This window comes from Mustela putorius, unplaced genomic scaffold (genome assembly GCF_011764305.1).
Source record: "Mustela putorius furo isolate JIRA1106 unplaced genomic scaffold, ASM1176430v1.1 tig00000145_pilon_pilon_pilon, whole genome shotgun sequence".
NCBI classification, from domain to species: domain Eukaryota; kingdom Metazoa; phylum Chordata; class Mammalia; order Carnivora; family Mustelidae; genus Mustela; species Mustela putorius.
In genome coordinates, this window is record NW_025421294.1 from 21323494 (window position 1) to 21341539 (window position 18046).

Consider the following 18046-nt stretch of genomic DNA (forward strand, 5'->3'; position numbering starts at 1 on the left):
ATGGGAAAGGTAACCTGCTTCCTAGACCTTGAAAGACATAATAATGCTAAGCACATCACCTTAACTGCAACTATTGAGTACCTACTGTGATCATGATGCTCTCTTTGGGGCTTTTCCTGGTTTACTTATTCCCTAAAATAACCCTGTGAGGTCAATATTGTTACTCTCAAATTAAATGAGAATGCAAACTCTATTGTCATATAGCTACTGAAGTAGAACCGGACAAACAAGAGCGAACTTTGAATCCGGATCTAGTTAGCTCCAAATTCCCTGCCCTTTCTACTCTCTCCCAAGTTTTTAGAGTAGGTAAAACATCCATTTCTTCCCTTTCTTTAAGTCTAATTACCATTCATCTTCTGGTTTAAATGCCAGGTCTTTTATGGCAGATTCTGAAAATGTGGTCTGCAGATGGACTTGTATCATGTCATAAAGGGAGTTTGGGAAGACACAAACTTTTGAGCCCCAATTTCAGAGATTTCTCAGTACTTAAGTCTGGGATGAGGACAAGAAATTCTATATTATTATTATTTCTTCAAAGTATTATTTGAGAGAGAAAGCATGAGGCGGGAGCGGGACAGAGGCAGAGTCCAAAGCAGACTCCTTGATGAGTCGGGAACTCAAGGCAGGGCTCAATCCCAAGACCCCTGAGATCACCCAAGCAGAAACCAAGAGTCAGGACCTTTTAAGCAACTGTGCCATCCAGGCACCCCAGAGATTCTGCTTCGCTTTAGTAAATTTAGCCTCTTGAGAACCACTGTGTCTAGAAGGTCTTCCAAGAGATTTCGGTAGAAATAAATTCTTCGGAAGAACACTTGTACCAAAACTGCTGGACTTCTCCATACTGGCAAGCCTGAAGCTGAGGCTGATTCTTCTACTTCCCCGAGAGCACAGGGACCAGCTGAAGTAATGACCACCTGAAGAGGTTTGGGCCCCATGCACATTCAACTCTATTCACCCGGCACTAACAAAGCTATTTGTCAAAGCGCTTAAAACCTCTTTGAGAATCTGCTTGCCAAGCCTGATAGATCACGTGAGGAAGACGTAATCTGTATCTGTAATACTTCCAGAAGCCCAGCTAGCTCGACTCGTGCGCAGGCGCAGAAGGAAGGGGGAAGTCGAACCGCCAAGGCGCGCCCCTCCTCCACCTCTTTCTGGTTTTATCCTACTGCGCAGGCGCACCGAGTGAACCAAGATGGCGGCTCCCGTGGATCTGGAGTTAAAAAAGGTAAAAGAGGGTCCTGAGCCGCCACAGGCTTCTCTTTGGGAAGCTAAGGGGATTGTGGATAAGAATATCGAATGAGACTGGGGTCCTGAGGAAGGCAAGAGGCCCCAGGGAACTGGGGAGTGATTTCCCAGAGTCCTGAGGCGGGACCAGGTCTCCTTAGGTTGGCGTGGGGGGCGAGCAACTCTTTCTGGGTAAGAGCCGGTTGGGCTGGTGTGGTTAAGTCTGGCGGGGCAATAGCTGCTCTGTCTTCTCGTTCCGAGCTCCAGAGCCGTTTCGTTGTGTAGAAGCTTCAGTTTCATAGACCTGAAGTATGCGTTTCATATTCGAGCCCCTGCGGACCGCTTGCCTGAGCTGAGGCGTCTGTAATTCTAAATCCTCATTTGCTTTAAAAATTCCCAAGTCCACTCTGTTTTTACACCACTTTCTCGATTCCGTTCTTTGAAAGGTCGCAGTATCTACATGAAGTTCAAAGATAGTTTCATAGCAGTGTTAGTATCAGGGCTTTAACTCCCAGCCCTAGGCCCCCCACCCCCTTCTCCTTTTCTTGAAGGATTGTCAAAAAAAACCCCAAACAGGTCCGTAAAATTTTCCAAATAAAATCGGTATCAGGAGGAATTGGGCTTCTCTCTTCAAACAGTTGCTTACAAATGTGCTGTCAGTCAAAAACGTATTCGCCATCTAAGGGCCACTATTCTCTACTTTCTCCGCACCTTTTGATTATTAGTTTAGGTTCTTCAGAAGAGCAAATTTTATGCCTTAATATTTCTGGTCAAGCTTTGCTTATGAAATAGGATAGCTGAGCGAGTTGTTGCTCCTAATAAATGAAGCTATTTGTTATTGCCCTGAGGATATATTTATGTGTAACTTGCTCTTTGTCTTCTTTTGAAACTTGTAAATTTAGTCTTTAAGGTGATGTTTTCTAATGCTGCAATATCTCAGCTTGAGCACTATACCAGCTTCCTTAGCAAAGTGTGTACAAGTCAGGTAATTTTACATGCAAAACAATTTATTTTAAGAATTCTTAGCCAATTCTAGGGGTGCCTGGGTGGCTCAGTGGGTTAAACCGCTGCCTTTAGCTCGGGTCATGGTCTCAGGGTCCTGGGATGGAGCCCCGCATGGGACTCTGCTCCGCCGGGAGCCTGCTTCTCCCTCTCTCTCTGCCTGCCTCTCTGCCTCCTTGTGGTCTCTCTCTCTGTCAAATAAATGAATAAAATTAAAAAAAAAAAAAGAATTCTTAACCAATTCTAAAAATTTACCTTTTTTTTTTTTCTGTTAAGAGTTGTGATGTAAGTCAGGGTTTAGTGAAAGAGCTAACAATAAAATACAGCTGTGAATGGTCTTACCTCCCAGTATTTGAATTTGTTATTAAGAAACCCCTGGACAGGGACGCCTGGGTGGCTCAGTTGGTTAAGCAGCTGCCTTCGGCTCAGGTCATGATCCCAGTGTCCTGGGATCGAGTCCCGCATCGGGATCCTTGCTCCGCAGGGAGCCTGCTTCTCCCTCTGACTCTGCCTTCCACTCTGTCTGCCTGTGCTCGCTCTCGCTCACTCTCTCTCTGACAAATAAATAAATAAAATCTTTAAAAAAAAAAAAAAAAAAAAAAAAGAAACCCCTGGACAGTCCTGGGATCGAGCCCCGCATCGGGCTGTCCGCTCCGCGGAGAGCCTGCTTCCTCCTCTCTCTCTTTCTACCGGCCTCTCTGCCTACTTGTGATCTCTGTCTGTCAAATAAATAAATAAAAATCTTTAAAAAAAAAAAAAAAAGAAAAAAAGAAACCCCTGGACAATGAATGCAAACTAAGAAAATGATTAGAAACTTAAATTGGGTAGTTTTGACAGCTAATTAAATTAAAAAAGAAACTTCTTGTTTAAAGGTTTTATCTTCTAATATCTTTATAAGATCTTTTGTTGTTCTTGTTGTTGTTGGAGACTAATAGGAAATTTCAGGCACCTGCTTTCCCAAATCAGTTTCGGAAACCTACTAGTAGGGGAGAACAAAGTCAGAAAAATGTTTAGTAGCCTTTGCTATGTATTGCTGTCACAAATATTATTAAGGCATAAATTTGACAGCATCTGAAAGTCATTCCAGGCACTTAAACGAGAGTATCCAAAAACTGTTTATCTTTGAGTTAAGTGCACGTGAGGGCACTTAAGGGTCAAATTTGGCTTGGTATGTGGATATGAAGATCATGATACAGTTCTCCCAATGCTTTGAATTTTGTTTGTTTGTTTATCTTTTTCTCAAAAAATATTTGTAGTCTGAATTTACTGTAGGCAGTAGAATAGAAACATCCTGAACTAGGGGGGCGGAAAAAATGGATAGAAGTACCTGCCTTTCCATCTAATAGTTGTTCAACCCTGTGCAAGCCACTTTTATCTCTTTAACAAATTTAGTTACTTTAACTTGTAAAGAGTGATGTTGAAACTGCCATCCCTAACTCATAGGACTATTGAGAAGAGTAAATGAGATATTATTATATTCCTTAATGTTCTCATATTAGTATTCCCTTGTATTTCAAACAAATGTGGGAAAGTGTTTTGAAACCTAGTCATGTAACACAAATGAAGTGAGTCTTACATTTGTGGTTCTTGTTTTGAATCTCTGGGTTTCATACTCTGACTCTTCCATTTATTGTTTTTTATTACTCCTTGGGTACCTGCTTTTTCATATATTTAATATGCTTTTGTTCTGCTTCAAGTAGACTGCATCTTTTGAGAACAGGTTAAGTTCATTATTTAGTATGGTGTCTTGATTGTTTACAATTATATTGACTTTTAGTGATGTTTGTGTCGGTAAAACAGCTTTGTCTCTGGTTAGCATGCTTTATTTTCATGTGTTTGGATTTGACTTGTGTTTCCTGTACATGTTTCACCCACTAAATCAATCAATCACTTGTTTTTATTAGGCCTTCACAGAACTTCAAGCCAAAGTAATTGACACTCAACAGAAGGTGAAGCTTGCAGACATACAGATTGAACAGCTAAACAGAACGAAAAAGCATGCACATCTTACAGATACAGAGATTATGACTTTGGTAGATGAGACTAACATGTATGAAGGTGTAGGAAGAATGTAAGTAAAATATATCCTTAAGGGACTTATTGTGGGAGGGTTTTTGTCTAGAATTTGTTCATTTCAAAACTTGGTTTAAAGTATCATAATAGTTGTAAGGATCATCTAGTCAATACCTCCTTTTAAAAAATGCTAGCTGAACCCCAGGTACATGTGTTTAATTTTAGACTTTGAAATATGTTTCTTAAATATTTTCCTGTTCTTCTCTCTATGATCAGGTAGGTACTTAAGTGTGTAACTTTAATGACAAAAATATGATTTGTCATTGAAAAGATGTTTATAGTAATTTTGTGTGTGCAGATTTATTTAAGTAGTTGTAGTTTTAACTTCCCCTATCCTATCTGGTTTATTAGGAGTCATACAAATCCTTCATCTTTTACATGCTTGACTATTGTTGTAAAATAAAAATAGGTTCATTTATTATTTAAATAAACTCATCCTAATAAAAACAAAACCTCATCCTGTCATACATGAGAAATCAAGTAAACCAATTTACCTTTTGCTTGTTCTAGTTGTTATTATCATTAACCACCCACACTGCAATTTTTTTTTCTTTTAAGAAATATAATACCCTTGTGAGGGAGAGTAAATCTGCTTTGCCTTTTCTAAGCAGCAAATAAGGAATGGAAAAGCCCCTAACTACAGGTCACATTCCATTACAATGAGCTAAAAGGGGAAGACTGATTTTTTTTTGTTGTTGTTTGTTTGTTTGTTTTAAGTGGGGGAGGTACAAGAGGGTTTTTCTGGAATTTGGTATTTGAATATTATTTAGTAAGTGGACCGTTACTTCAAGTTTGGAGATCTTTTAGTTGAATGGAATTTGACCTCAGTCTTAGGATGACTTGTTTTGTGATTGATTTGAAGGAAGCATAACATGTGTAACATTTAGTAATGGCTTTGGAATGACATCATGAGAAGTGGGCCCTGCTCATGACTAGCTACTCCATTTCTTTTTGGAAAAGAGATAGATTATGATAAACTTAATGTGATTTGTTTTCTCAGGATAAACAATATATCACAAATAAATTTTATCTTTGTAGTTCATATTTTTCATTTTAGCTTATTTTTAGAGAAGAGAGTCCCACTTTGAGGGTTTGCTTACTGGGACATGAAAGAGCTGGAATGGTAACAAAGTAGAACCCTTGACTATCTATGTAGTATGAGGTGCATTGTTGGCATTCACTACAGGGTAATTTTATCCTTAATGTGAATACCCTTAGGTGTTAAAACAGTTATGCTTGCTTTTCCAGCATGTTTGTTAACATGTTGCACCTGGATTTCATGTCACAACATTAGCCTTTGCAACAGTTAAAGAATCTCTTTTTCCAAAAATAGAAAAACTTTTTTGACTGTCTTTGGCCTTTTGAGCTATAATGAAGTTGTTAGTTTTAATCAAAATAATTTACTAAACATTGTGCAGAAGTGCTAGAGTAGTTGGTTTTTTTTGCATACCGCCCTAAGTGCTACAAATAGGTTGTATTCCATGCGAAGAAGTCTAGAATTAAAAGGCTAGGATATGATTCCTTAACAGTACAACAGCAGAAGTAGTATTTCTGGAAGATTTATTTCATGTAAAAGAAATACATAGTTTTAAATGTTTGGATAAAGTAGAACCTACATAGTTTCAAACTTTGGCTTTCAATTTGACTTTTATGCTTTTTGCATCCCACTGGGGTGCAAATTAGACCCTGCATTTAAGGGGCATTTAAGGTGAATAGTGTTTGTTGTTTGGCTAGAGTATTAGTGCCCTCCGGAAGAAAAGACTTGCTGAGTATTAGTCTAAGTATTAGTCTGGTCATGAAGATGGATGTTCTTCTTGGTGCTAAACCTGAAATAACTATTTCTGAATTTATAGTCTTGAGTAATCTTGAGTATCATTGTGATTCACTACTTTAGTTCTAGTCTTTATCTTAATTTTAATTTGTCCCTTCCTTTTTGAGTATTATTTGAGAATTCTAATTAGAATACTAATTTTTCTCAAGCATTTTTTTTTTTTTGGTTAAGGATTTTATTTATTTATTTGACAGACAAAGATCACAAGTAGGCAGAAAGGCAGGCGGAGAAGGGGGAAGGAGTAGGCTCCCTGCCAAGCAGAGAGCCCGATGTGGGTCCATCTCAGGACCCTGAGATCATGAACTGAGCCTAAGGCAGAGGGTTTAACCACTGAGCCACTCAGGCACCCCTCAAGCGTTTGTTTTAAAACCATGAATTATAAAAGCCCAAACACTCCGTTTTTGTTTCAGAATCTACAGTAGATTTGTGCCATCACTGAAATTCAGGCCTCATCATATCTTGCCTGGATTATTGCAATAGTATCTTAATTGTTCTTTCTGTCTTTATTCTGTCTGTCCAGATACAGTCTTCATACTTCTGCCAGAATTGATCACATCTGTATTTTTCATAAAATTCTTTGATCGGTTGTCCATAGGATAAAATCTGTACTTATTATCCTAGCATTCATGTTCATTCATAATCTCTCCTTATTGTATCCCCCTACCTTCTGTTCCCATGCTCAGAATAGCACATAATTTCATGTCATGGACTTAACTTCTTGCGTTGATTTTGGGTTATCTGTTGAGAAGGAGTTTGAGTTTCATGTGGGCTTTAAACATGTTTTAGTTGATTAGTAATGGCTGTCATGGGTGAAGGTAGAAGAGTAGTAAGTAGCACACGTTCCAGAAATGGTTGTCCCTGCTTTTGTCACAGGGCTTTGTCACACACGTTTTTGTGCTTTCTTTCTTTTGCTCGTTCTGTCCTTGGCCTGAAGTATTCCTTTTCTTTTGTGAAATTCTTATGCTTCGAGACATAGCTCAGCTTCTCTGAAGATTTTTTCTGTCCTCCATGGCGGACTTATTCACACTTTTCTGGGTGATACAAGAGCTTTTGTTCCTGTGACTAGTACAGCAGAGAGAGAGAGAGATGATTGATTTCTAAGTGGGTCATTTTCCTCAACTAGATCATCAGCTCTGTGAGACCATATACAGATTTAATGTTTGTTTCCTCAGTTCTCACCATAATGTCTGGCACAAAATAGGTGTTAAATGTGTCTTGATTTGAAATGAATAGGATTCTTTCTCTTGCCTAAAATAACTGCATTTTCTTTTATTTCTTCAGAAAGAAAACATGTTTGGAAAGTTGGACAATTAAGAATTAGACTTTCTTCTGTTTTAAAATATTCCAGCAGAGGTGAAATTGTAAAAGTAATGTATTTTGATTAAGGTCAGAGGAGTTGTTTTTGATCAAAATTATGTTCTTTGATTGTACAGGATTAATTCTTTATTAAATCTACTGAGAAAGTTGACTAATTCTAAATGCCAGCCACTTGCAGAGATGTTCATTCAGAATAGAAGAACCTAAGCCTTTAGAATTATGCAGAGGGCAGTATAATCCTTAAAGAATAAAGGCTATTCTATGCAGAATAATATGAATATAATAGTATTTCTTTTACCTTTCTCATTTTCATATAGGATAGAAGTCAGATTTTTTTTTACAGAGTATGTATTTAGTTTATCAAATCTTGCCAGCCTAGATGTCTTTCAAATCACAAGTATGGAGAAATTTGGTAGTGTTAAATACCTCGTATATATGGCTAATTTTCATTTTAAACAAGGCCTGAATTGCTACATACTATAAGCTCTGCGTATTCATTGCTCAAAGCTATAGTCCATCAAGTCACTTGGCGTGTTTCCAGCACATTTTAGTTCTCTTACTTCATATTCTTTGGAGAGGCTGTTATGTAGCCTGATACTACTACCACCAATTTCTAGTTTGGCTACTTAAGCTGTTTGTGAGCTGACCTCACCATACTGCTTTGAGAACTATGATGAAAGTTACAACTGTGGAATGATCTGTCTGAATAGTTGCAAGTGTTTGTCTTTGCATCTTTCTAGCATGCAAGGAGGGACTAGACATAGTCCTCAAATACTACATGAGTGTTTCTTATATCTTCTTTTTTTTTTTTCCTGAATAAGAACCAGTTTATAATGGTTTATGGGGTTTTCTTCCTTTTTACTTTGCACACTAGAAAATAAGAGTGTTTTTTAAAAATAAGAATTTTATTTGAAAGTGCATGTAAAGGACATTTAACCATGCTGGTATTTGAAAGGACCATAATTAGAATAAATGTCAGACTTAATTTTATTAACAGTAGGTATGATCCTGACCCTGATGTCAGGTTTATTATTCTGTAATTTTAATGTCCTTTTACTAGAGCATTACATAAACTTTTTTCCAAAAGGGACAAATTAAGCTTTTAATTTTTTTAATATGGGAGGAACTTGAGTAGATTAGCCTTTGAGAAGAATGATTAGTGCCTTTTTAAAACTTGAACCTAACTAAAAATAACTTTGTACCATATTTAAACCAATTTAGGGGTATGCCACCATTCTGTGGGTATTTTTTACATTTAAGGAACTAAGAATGAACAATGGTATAAATCTACCAACTAGATAAGTGTCTAGCAATGCAGAAATTGCTGTTTGGGAGCGGTGTTGCTATTTCTACTTGTTGAAGTAATCTGATGGTTGATCTCCAATGGTTGAAAGATCCAGAAATGTAAAACCTAAGATAAATGTGGCACAGGTAGAAAGTAAAAATAGTAGATATATTCCTGATAGGTAACAAATTAGCATCAGCAACAAAAATCTAAACAGTTGAACAACTTTTCAACTATTTAGGATGTGGTAATCTGAAGTCTCCATGACAGCTTGTTTGAAATGCCCTTTGTTTAGAATATTGTGTTGCTTTTGTTGTGATTTTAATTGTTAGTTTGGATGTTGACCTGTAATCTGAAGCCAAGTTGAAATATTTGCTTTTTCTGTGTTTCATTATGTTAAATATTAATAGAAAGGGACATAATCATGGCACCTCAAATTTTGCAACAATTTTATGATTTCGTGTAGCTGTAGAGTTGGTATTCCAGTCAATTTGGGGTAATTTTAAAGCTGACAAAATAGTTGTACTAGATTAGGAAATAAACCACAAATCTTGGTGCAGTAAATATTGTTGATGTTATAGTAAAAATTGTTAGGTGTTGTTCTTACTGGAATTGAGTTTGGATATTTTATTTAGTGCTTGCTGTAAGAAAAAAGTGCACATTACTTTTGTTGTGAGAGCACACTGCAGATACAAATTTATCAGCTCTTTGTATACTCTTTAAAGGTAGTAATCTGTATTTTAGAAAAAAATGAAGCAAAGATAACTATAAAGAGTTCTAATTACCTTTGAAAATTATTTTGTTTTTTTAGATTTCATTTTAAAGGAGGAGGAGTTCTCAATGTTGAACTGCTTTTACTAATAGAATATGACCCACCCTTTTTGTGTTTTTATACAGAGCCATTTAAAGTCCTGACTTACATTGCTCAGAGTTCTTTAAGGGAAAAAAAAAAACAACTTTGCTCTTGTACAGGGAAAAATGACTTCAGTCTTGTTGATGCTGAGTATGTATATGACCCCAGATGGGCACACTCTTCTCTTTCACAGATGTGGTACTCTAGGGAGAGGCGATTTTTGAGTAATATTCTTAATTTCCTTAAGTTGTCAGTGATTTAAAAACTCAAGTGTTGATTATAACTGCTGTATGGCTATGTAGAATGACATCACTGTTTTTGTGCCAGGGGAAGTTAATAAACATTTGCGTAGGAATTACATAGCAATGTTGTTTTTGTTTTTTTTTTTAGAGGAGTATTTTTAATAATTCTTTCCCTTCTTCCCCTCCCATGTCCTCCAGAATCCAGGCTGTCTCACTGAAACACAGGAAATTAGTTTCAAAAATTGTTGTGCTAATTAGGAGTTTATTGTAAAAAAGGAAAAGAAGTCTGTTATACTTACTTGGGATGTACAAGCATGCTAAAATAAAATTTTTATTTAATGTGTCCTTGTAGGGTTACTTATTTTAGTCTGGAACATGATTTAAAAATGTAAATGTAATTGATTCATTTGGTTACTTGGAGGACTTGGCTTTTGCATTTCCTGACATCAAAAGGACTGACTTTTTTTTTTTTTTTTAAACTGGCAAAGGATTAAACAAGACCTGCTTTTGTTGCTTGAAAGTAGCAATTACTCAGCAACACAAGAGAATACTACAGTCCATTCCAGTTGGTGATAAGGATTGATTTAGTAAACTGAGGGAAGGATGAAAAGTACCATTACCTTGTTCCTATGTAAATAAAAATTAAGGTAGCATTAACCTTGAACTTTACTCTGTCCTTGGGGAATTGTTTGCTGCAACTGACTTCAGCTGAATTTCTCTGAAATGAAAAACAATCGATCAGTTTTAAGCTGTACCAAGAATTTTCTGATTTTAGCTGCCACTTACCTCATAATGGCAAATTTAGGAACAACTTGCTATCTAATCTTTTTGAGAGAGGACTGAAATGGTGTGTCAAGGAACATAATCTGCTTACTGAAACATCCAAAAAGAGCTCAGAAAAAATATTGACCTAGAAGATGAAAGTCAGTCCGTGTGTGTGAACACACACTTGATAGTAACTTCTTAGTATTCTTTCTAATTCCTTGTATCAAGAATTGCTGTGAGCTACAAATACCCTTTGCCCAGAAGGAATGATTAGGATTGCAGTTTGTTGCATGCACCATTAGTGCATGTGGTTTTGTGAAGAATGTATGCTCAATTTATTTTTAGCATTTAAGTTCGAATAGACATGTCTGAGGGAATGTTCACTTATTGTACTGGCCAGGAACTCTAATTACTATCTCTTGTTTTGAGGAAGTTCAGCTACCTTGAAATGGACCAGATTATTTGGAAGACACTGTTCCCCTGGTTTTGAAGAGGACATAAAATGTTCTCATATCAAAATTTGCACAGCAGCAAGAGTCCGGTATTAAAACTGTATCTTTAAATAAGAGCATGACTGCCCTAAACTGAGCCTTTTACATTGTTTGGCTCAAGGTAAAAGAGATTTGAATCACAGTATACATCCTGTTTGTGTGTTTGACGGAGTCTTGCATTTGTGGCAAAATATATTTATATTCCTCTGACTTTCTGCTTTTGTACCAGGAGTCTTCTGTTCTGTTTATGTCCTTCAGTACTCACTGGATAGTAATTTTTAATATCCAATGGTTATATTTCGGTGTTACATTTTAACCTTCTAGTAAAATAAAGATTACATCTTGGAAAAAGTTGTAGCAAATCTTGATGATTATATGTGGATATGTTTGGGGTTTGATGAGGCTAGAATAAAAGTGGTAAACAGCAGAAGTGATTATTTACCAGAATACTTAGAATACCAAATAGTGACCAAAAATAAACGTCATGTTTAAAATAGATAAACATACTACTGCTTCCATTTTAGGAATGATAGTTTGATTTAAAAATACACAGTGATTTCTAATTAGTACAAATTGAACCTAGCAGTGTGTGAGTTACTCATCTAGAAGAAGAGATATTTACATGGACCTGGGTTCCTGAAGGGACATTGGTTCTCTAATAATTCCAGTGAATTCTCAGTCCTCATTTAATTTGACCTATCAGTAGCATTTATTCCCGATGGTCTTGCTTCTCTTGTTGAAGCCTTTTCTTCCTTTGGCTTCTAGGATATCACCTCTTGGTTTTCCTTTTATTTTACCGGCCATTCCTTCTCATTCTCCTTTACTGTTTCTTTTTCTTTCCCATTTCCAAATTTTTTAAAAAAGATTTTATTTATTTATTTTGACAGAGAGAGAGAGAGAGACAGTGAGAGCAGGAACAGAAGCAGGGGGAGTGGAAGAGGGAGAAGAAGGCTTCCTGCTGAACAGGGAGCCTCATGCTGGACTTGATGCTTGGCTCCATCCCAGGACCCTGGGATAATGACCTGAGCTGAAGACAGACTTAATGACTGAGCCACTCAGGCGCACCGCCCCCCCACCCCATTTCCAAATTTTAGATTGCACTTAGGCTCAGCTTTTAAAATTTCTTTTCTCTTGTCTATACTCAGTCTCTTAGTGATCTCATCGAGGCTTATCTCTTTAAGTGGCAACTCCCAGATTTTTATCTTTAGCTTAGACCCCTTCCCTGAACTCCAAACTTGTATATCCACCTGCCTCCATTATTCTCCATCTGATGGTCTAATAAGCATCTTAAAATTAACTTGACCAAAATAAAATTCTCACATTCACGAGTAAACCAGTTCCTCCCTACAGTCTTCTTCATTTCAGTAGATGGCTTTCGGTCCTTGCACATCTTATAGTCATCCTTGACTCCTCTTTCAATCTGACACTCAGTCCATTAGCAAAGACTCTTTAACTTTGGTCCAGAACCTGAACATTTCTATTTACCACTGCCCTGATCTCAGCTACCATCATATTGCAGAGCTTCCTATCTGGACTCCCTACTTTCATCCTTACCACTTTATAGGTGTTCTCAACTGAGTGCCCAGAGTGATCCTTTCAAAACATGTTTGATCACTGTAGTCAGAAACTTCAGATGATTATTACTGAAAAAGAAGGGCTCTGCAGTTGCTGATCTCTATCTGGCGTTGCCTTCTTTGATATGTCTCCTGTACACCTTTCTATTCCTTGAGGCCTTTATTAGAAAGTCCTGTGTAACCATCTTATTTAAAATTTTGCACTTACTTTGACCCCCAGTCTCTTGCCTCTTGTACTCTCCTTTGTTGTCTATTTTTCTCTATAGCATGCATAACCATCTGGCATACCATAGTACTAATTATCCATTTTTCTTAAGTAAACTTTATTGAAATACAATATATATAGTAAGATATACTCATTTTTAAGAATACAGTTAGATGAGGGCGCCTGGGTGGCTCAGTGGTTAAGCCGCTGCCTTTGACTCAGGTCATGATCTCAGGGTCCTGGGATCGAGTCCCGCATCGGGCTCTCTGCTCAGCAGGGAGCCTGCTTCCTCCTCTCTCTCTCTCTGCTTGCCTCTCTACCTACTTGTGATTTCTCTCTGTCAAATAAATAAATAAAGTCTTTAAAAAAAAAAAAAAAAAAGAATACAGTTAGATGAATTTTGACAACTCTATCACTCCAGTCATAATAGAATATTTTTGTCAAAAATTCCTTCTTCTGGGGCGCCTGGGTGGCTCAGTGGGTTAAGCCGCTGCCTTCGGCTCAGGTCATGATCTCAGGGTCCTGGGATCGAGTCCCGCATCGGGCTCTCTGCTCAGCAGGGAGCCTGCTTCCTCCTCTCTCTCTCTCTGCCTACTTGTGATCTCTGTCTGTCAAATAAATAAATAAAATCTTTAAAAAAAAAAAAAAAAAAAAAAATTCCTTCTTCTCCCAAGTCATTTATTCCCTCCCCCACGTTCTCTAGCCAGTTGATAATCTGATTTATATCAATGTAGATTAGTTTTGCATATTTTAGAACTTCATATAGAATGTGTGTTTGTGTGTTTGTGTGTTTGTGGATAATCATTATAGAATGTACTTCTTTGCATGGTTTCTTTCATTGAGCCCAATGCTTCTGAGATTTATCAGTGTTGTGTGTATCAGGCTTCCAATGCTGACCTGCAGTTTTACTTCTTTACTTTTGCCTCTGCCCTCTTTGTGCTTGCCAGCTTTATCTTTAAGTTGGCTGTAGGAGTTCCAAATACCTCATTCAGATGTGACAACATCTGGAGGTAGAAAGTACCATGTTTTCTATGTCACATTTGTAGGAGCAAAGAAATCTTTCCCAGAAATCTTCAAAAGGCCACCTCTCACATTTCTTGACAAGAACTGAACCACGTGCTTGGGCTTAAATTTTGGGGGATGGGACTGCCATGATTAGGTAAGACCAATCAAGATTTACCCCGGGATTCACTTCCCTGAGTCACTTGGGGCAGTTGAGGGTCTCTGAACAAAATTTGGGTTCTATCAACAAAGAAGAGGAATGGATATTGGGTAGCCAACCAGTAGTGTCTACTAAAATCATCAGCAGGTATTTTTACCATGACCAATAGTGGAGGGCTAGCTACATGAAAACTGTTGCTAATATATGTAGGATGAATTAGGGAGAGTTTAATCAGGGAATACAGAGGAAGCTATTGATATAATTCAGGAGTGTAATGATAAGGGCATAAGTTAAGGTGGTAGAAGTGGATGGAGAGGAAAAGAATCAGTATGAAAGAAAATGATGAGTCAGTGATATATTGGGAATATAGAAGGTACAAGGAAGATAGATATTTGCAGGTTTGAGACTTAGGTGAGTCGACAAGTGTTGGTGATAGCCGAAGTTGAAATGGGGAAACTGCTTTTAGGGAATGTTGGTATGGGTAGGTAAAAGGAGTTTAATTTGGGATATGTTGAGCTTGAGATGTGGAACATAAAATTAGAAATGACAGATGATGCAGAGATAGTGCAGGTGATGGGAGTGATTTTATTTTGCGGGCCATTAGCTGAGTTGAAGCCTTGAAAATAAAGGAGTTCTTGGAGGGACTTTGGGTAGAGATTGCTTAGTAGATAGCCTTCCATAATGCTTAAATACTGGTCCTGGAAGAGAAAAGGAAGGGGCTGTATATAGGGATATAGTAGTTGATGAGGGGAACATAGTATAGTACTAAGATGTAGCAGCATCTCTCAGAGTTAGATTTGAGCGTACTGTATTCTGCAGATTTCTTTTGCCTAAGGTATGGCAGGTCTGGGTGCTCTATTTCTGGATTATAATCTGAAACTATGTTATTTTGTTGCTCAAATAGTTCCACTTTGACATTGGTTCTTTTAGGTTGTCTCCAACTTGTCCCCAACCTTTTGTTATTTGTTTCTTTTAGAGGGAGAGAGTGAGCTAGCACATGCACACAACTAATGCTTTGTAGGGGGAAGGGCAGAGGGAGAGGGAAGGAATCTTAAGCAAACTCCACACCTGATGGGATCTCACGACCCATGAAACCATGACCTGAGCTGAAATCAAGGGTCAGATGCATAACCAACTGAGATACGCAAGGATTTAAGGATGAATAGTATTGTGTATATATACTACATTTTCTTTGTCCATCCATTAATGGACACAGGTTGTTGAGCAGGGAGCCCGATGTAGGGCTCAGTCTCAGGATCCGTGGAATCATGACCGGAGCCGAAGGCAGATGCTTAATGACTGAGCCACCCAGGTGCCCTGTGACTGTGTTTCATCCTTCGTCAGGTGCTTTTTCTACATATATCGAATGATCATGTGGTTCTTATCCTTTCTTTTATTGTTAATGTGATGTATCACAGTGATTTGCAAATATTGAGCCACTCTTGGCATCCTGGGAATAAGTCTGACTTGATCATGGTGACTGATTTTTAAAAAATTATTATTGGATTTGATTTGCTAATATTTTATTGAGGATTTTTGGATTGATGTTCATGGGAGATGGTGGCCTGTAATTCCCTTTTTTTATAGTTTCTTTATCTAGTTTTGGTATGGGGGTAATGCTGGTCCCAGAATGAATTTGAAAGTTTCCCTCCCTTTTCTGTTTTTTGGAATAGATTCTTCTTTAAATGTTGGGAAGAATTCACCTATGAAGTTCTCCGGTCATGGACTTTTGTTTGTTGGGATTTTTTTGATTTTTTGATTCAATTTCATTGCTGGTAATTGGTCTGTTCAAATTTTTTGTTTCTTCCTGATACAGTTTTGGGAGGTTATATGTTTCTAGGAGTTTATCCTTTTCTTCTAGGTTGTCCAATTTGTTGGCTTATAATTTTTCATATTCTCTTATAATCCTTTGTCTTTCTGTAGAGTCAGTTGTTACTTCTCCTCTTTCATTTCTGATTTTAAGTCTTTTCTCTCTCTCTTATTTATTTATTTACCTTTTTAAAAAATGAGTCTGGCTAAAGGTTTATCTTTTTTTTTTTTTTTAATTTATTTGAGAGAGAGAGAGAGAAATTCCTTTAACTTTTGTGTGTCCAGGAAACTCCTTATCTTTCCTTCTATTCTGGGAAATTCTTTATCTCTCTTTTTGGGATAGAGAAAAACCTGGTTGCAAGTTTTTTTTCTTTTAGTGTTTTGAATATATCGTTCCATCGCTTCTCGGCCTTTTGGCTAAGGTCAAGTGTTGAATATATCGTTCCATTCCCTTCTGATCTGCCAAGTTTCTGCTGAAAAGTCAGTTGATAGTCTTACAGGTTTTTCCTTGTTTGTAACTGTTCTTTCTTGATGATTTTAAAATTTTCTCTTCATCACTACTTTTTCATTTTATTATTTTTTAATTATTTATTTTTACTTTTTGCCATTTTAATTACTTGTGTCCTTGTGTGGACCTCCTTGGGTTGCTTTTGTTGGGGGGGCTCTCTGTGCCTTCTGGACCTGGATTTCTGTTTTCTTCTCTAGACTGGAGAAACTTTCAACTATTTCTTCAAATAAATTTTCTGCTCCCTTTTCTCTTTCTCCTTCTGGGATCCCTCTAATGTGAATGTTATTATACTTGATGGTGTCACTGACTTCCCAAAGTCTTCATTTATTATTGTTACTTTTTTTCCCTGTTCAGCTTGATTGCTTTCCATTACTCTGCTTCCAGGTCGCTGATTCCTTCTTATGCTTCCTCTATTCTACTATTTATTCTGTCTGGTTTGTTTTTAATTTCAGTTATTGAATTCTTCATCTCTGGTTAATTTTACATTTTCTTTCTCTTTGTTGAGGGTGTCTCCACTCTTTGCTCCACGGAGTATCTTTCTAACCATTACTTTAAATTCCCCATCAGACATATTACTTACCTCCATTTCATTTAGCTCTCTTGCTGTGATACTGTCCTGTTCTTTGATTTGGGGCATACTCCCTTGTCTCCTCACTTTGTCTAACTCTTCTATGTCTGTTTCTGTATATTCGGAAAGTCAGCTATTTCTCCAGTTCTTGAAAGTGGTGACCTGATGAAGAATAGGTTCTGTAGTGTCCTGCAATGCAGTGTTCCCTTTTCAGCAGTCCTGGCCCTTAGGGGTGTCTCCTGTGTGTGTTGTATGTGCCCTACTGTTGTGTCCAATCTGTGTTTCCCTTCAGTCTAGTCATCTTTAATAGTTCTTTTTGCCTCTTGTGGGCAAGGTTTGGCCCCTGTGTTGTTAATGGGCCGGTTTGGGTCCACTCTGTGCTTGAGTTGAGTCAGACCAGGTTTTTGCCAGAGATGCAGTAGCACTGAACTTCAGGGTACTCTCCCTGTGTTGTCCCCTGAGAAACTTTTGTTGCTGGAAAGGGCCTGCAGTTAGACCCAGTGTCTGCCCCCAGTTGGTGCTGTAGTTGTAGTGGTGTGTGGGGTTTTCTTCCCTTCTCCCTGGGAAAGGAGTCCCTTTGAAGTGGTGCTGGCCCCTCTTGGGACTGCTTGCAAACTACCAGGTTTGTGACATTGCTTTAGAGGGCTCTGAACAAGGGCATATTGGAGGGAGCATGTTAGCAGCAGAACATGGAGTGGGGTTCATGGTGCCAGCCTGGTCTGTGCTGTGTCCCTGCAGCCTTCTGGGAAAACTCTTACTGAGGCCTGCTAGGTTGGAGGGGGCAGAACTGCAGAGGTACCTGTGGATGGGGATGCTGTTAGCAAGCAAGATGGGGAGTATAGGTGCTGTGCTGGTTCCCACAGGTGTATCTATGCTGTAGGGTGGGGAAGGTAAGTGGTATCTGCTAGGTCTTTAGTTCCCAAGGATCTCAACCCTTCCCATACAGACTCTGAGATTAGTCAATAAATCTTCCCACATACCCCAGGCATTTTTCAAACTGCTGCTTCTGTGCTCTTATCTCAGCAGGAATGTTTCTTGTTCTCTCTCTCTTTTTTAAAGGTTTATTTGTTTGAGAGAGAGTGTGTATACACATGTATATGGGGGGAGGTGAGGAGCAGAGGGAGAAAATCTTCAAGC

General features: G+C 38.0%; 1 protein-coding gene across 1 annotated transcript in view; it reads left to right on the plus strand.

The window, feature by feature from the left end:
- The first annotated feature begins 1082 nt into the window (after positions 1-1082).
- The window catches only part of PFDN1 (prefoldin subunit 1), a 66253-nt gene continuing 49289 nt past the window's right edge, over positions 1083-18046 (plus strand). The window contains exons 1-2 of the mRNA XM_004744816.3: positions 1083-1225; positions 4131-4297. Coding sequence (XP_004744873.1) covers positions 1193-1225; positions 4131-4297 — 200 coding nt within the window. The 5' untranslated portion in view covers positions 1083-1192. The remainder of the gene's footprint in view (positions 1226-4130; positions 4298-18046) is intronic.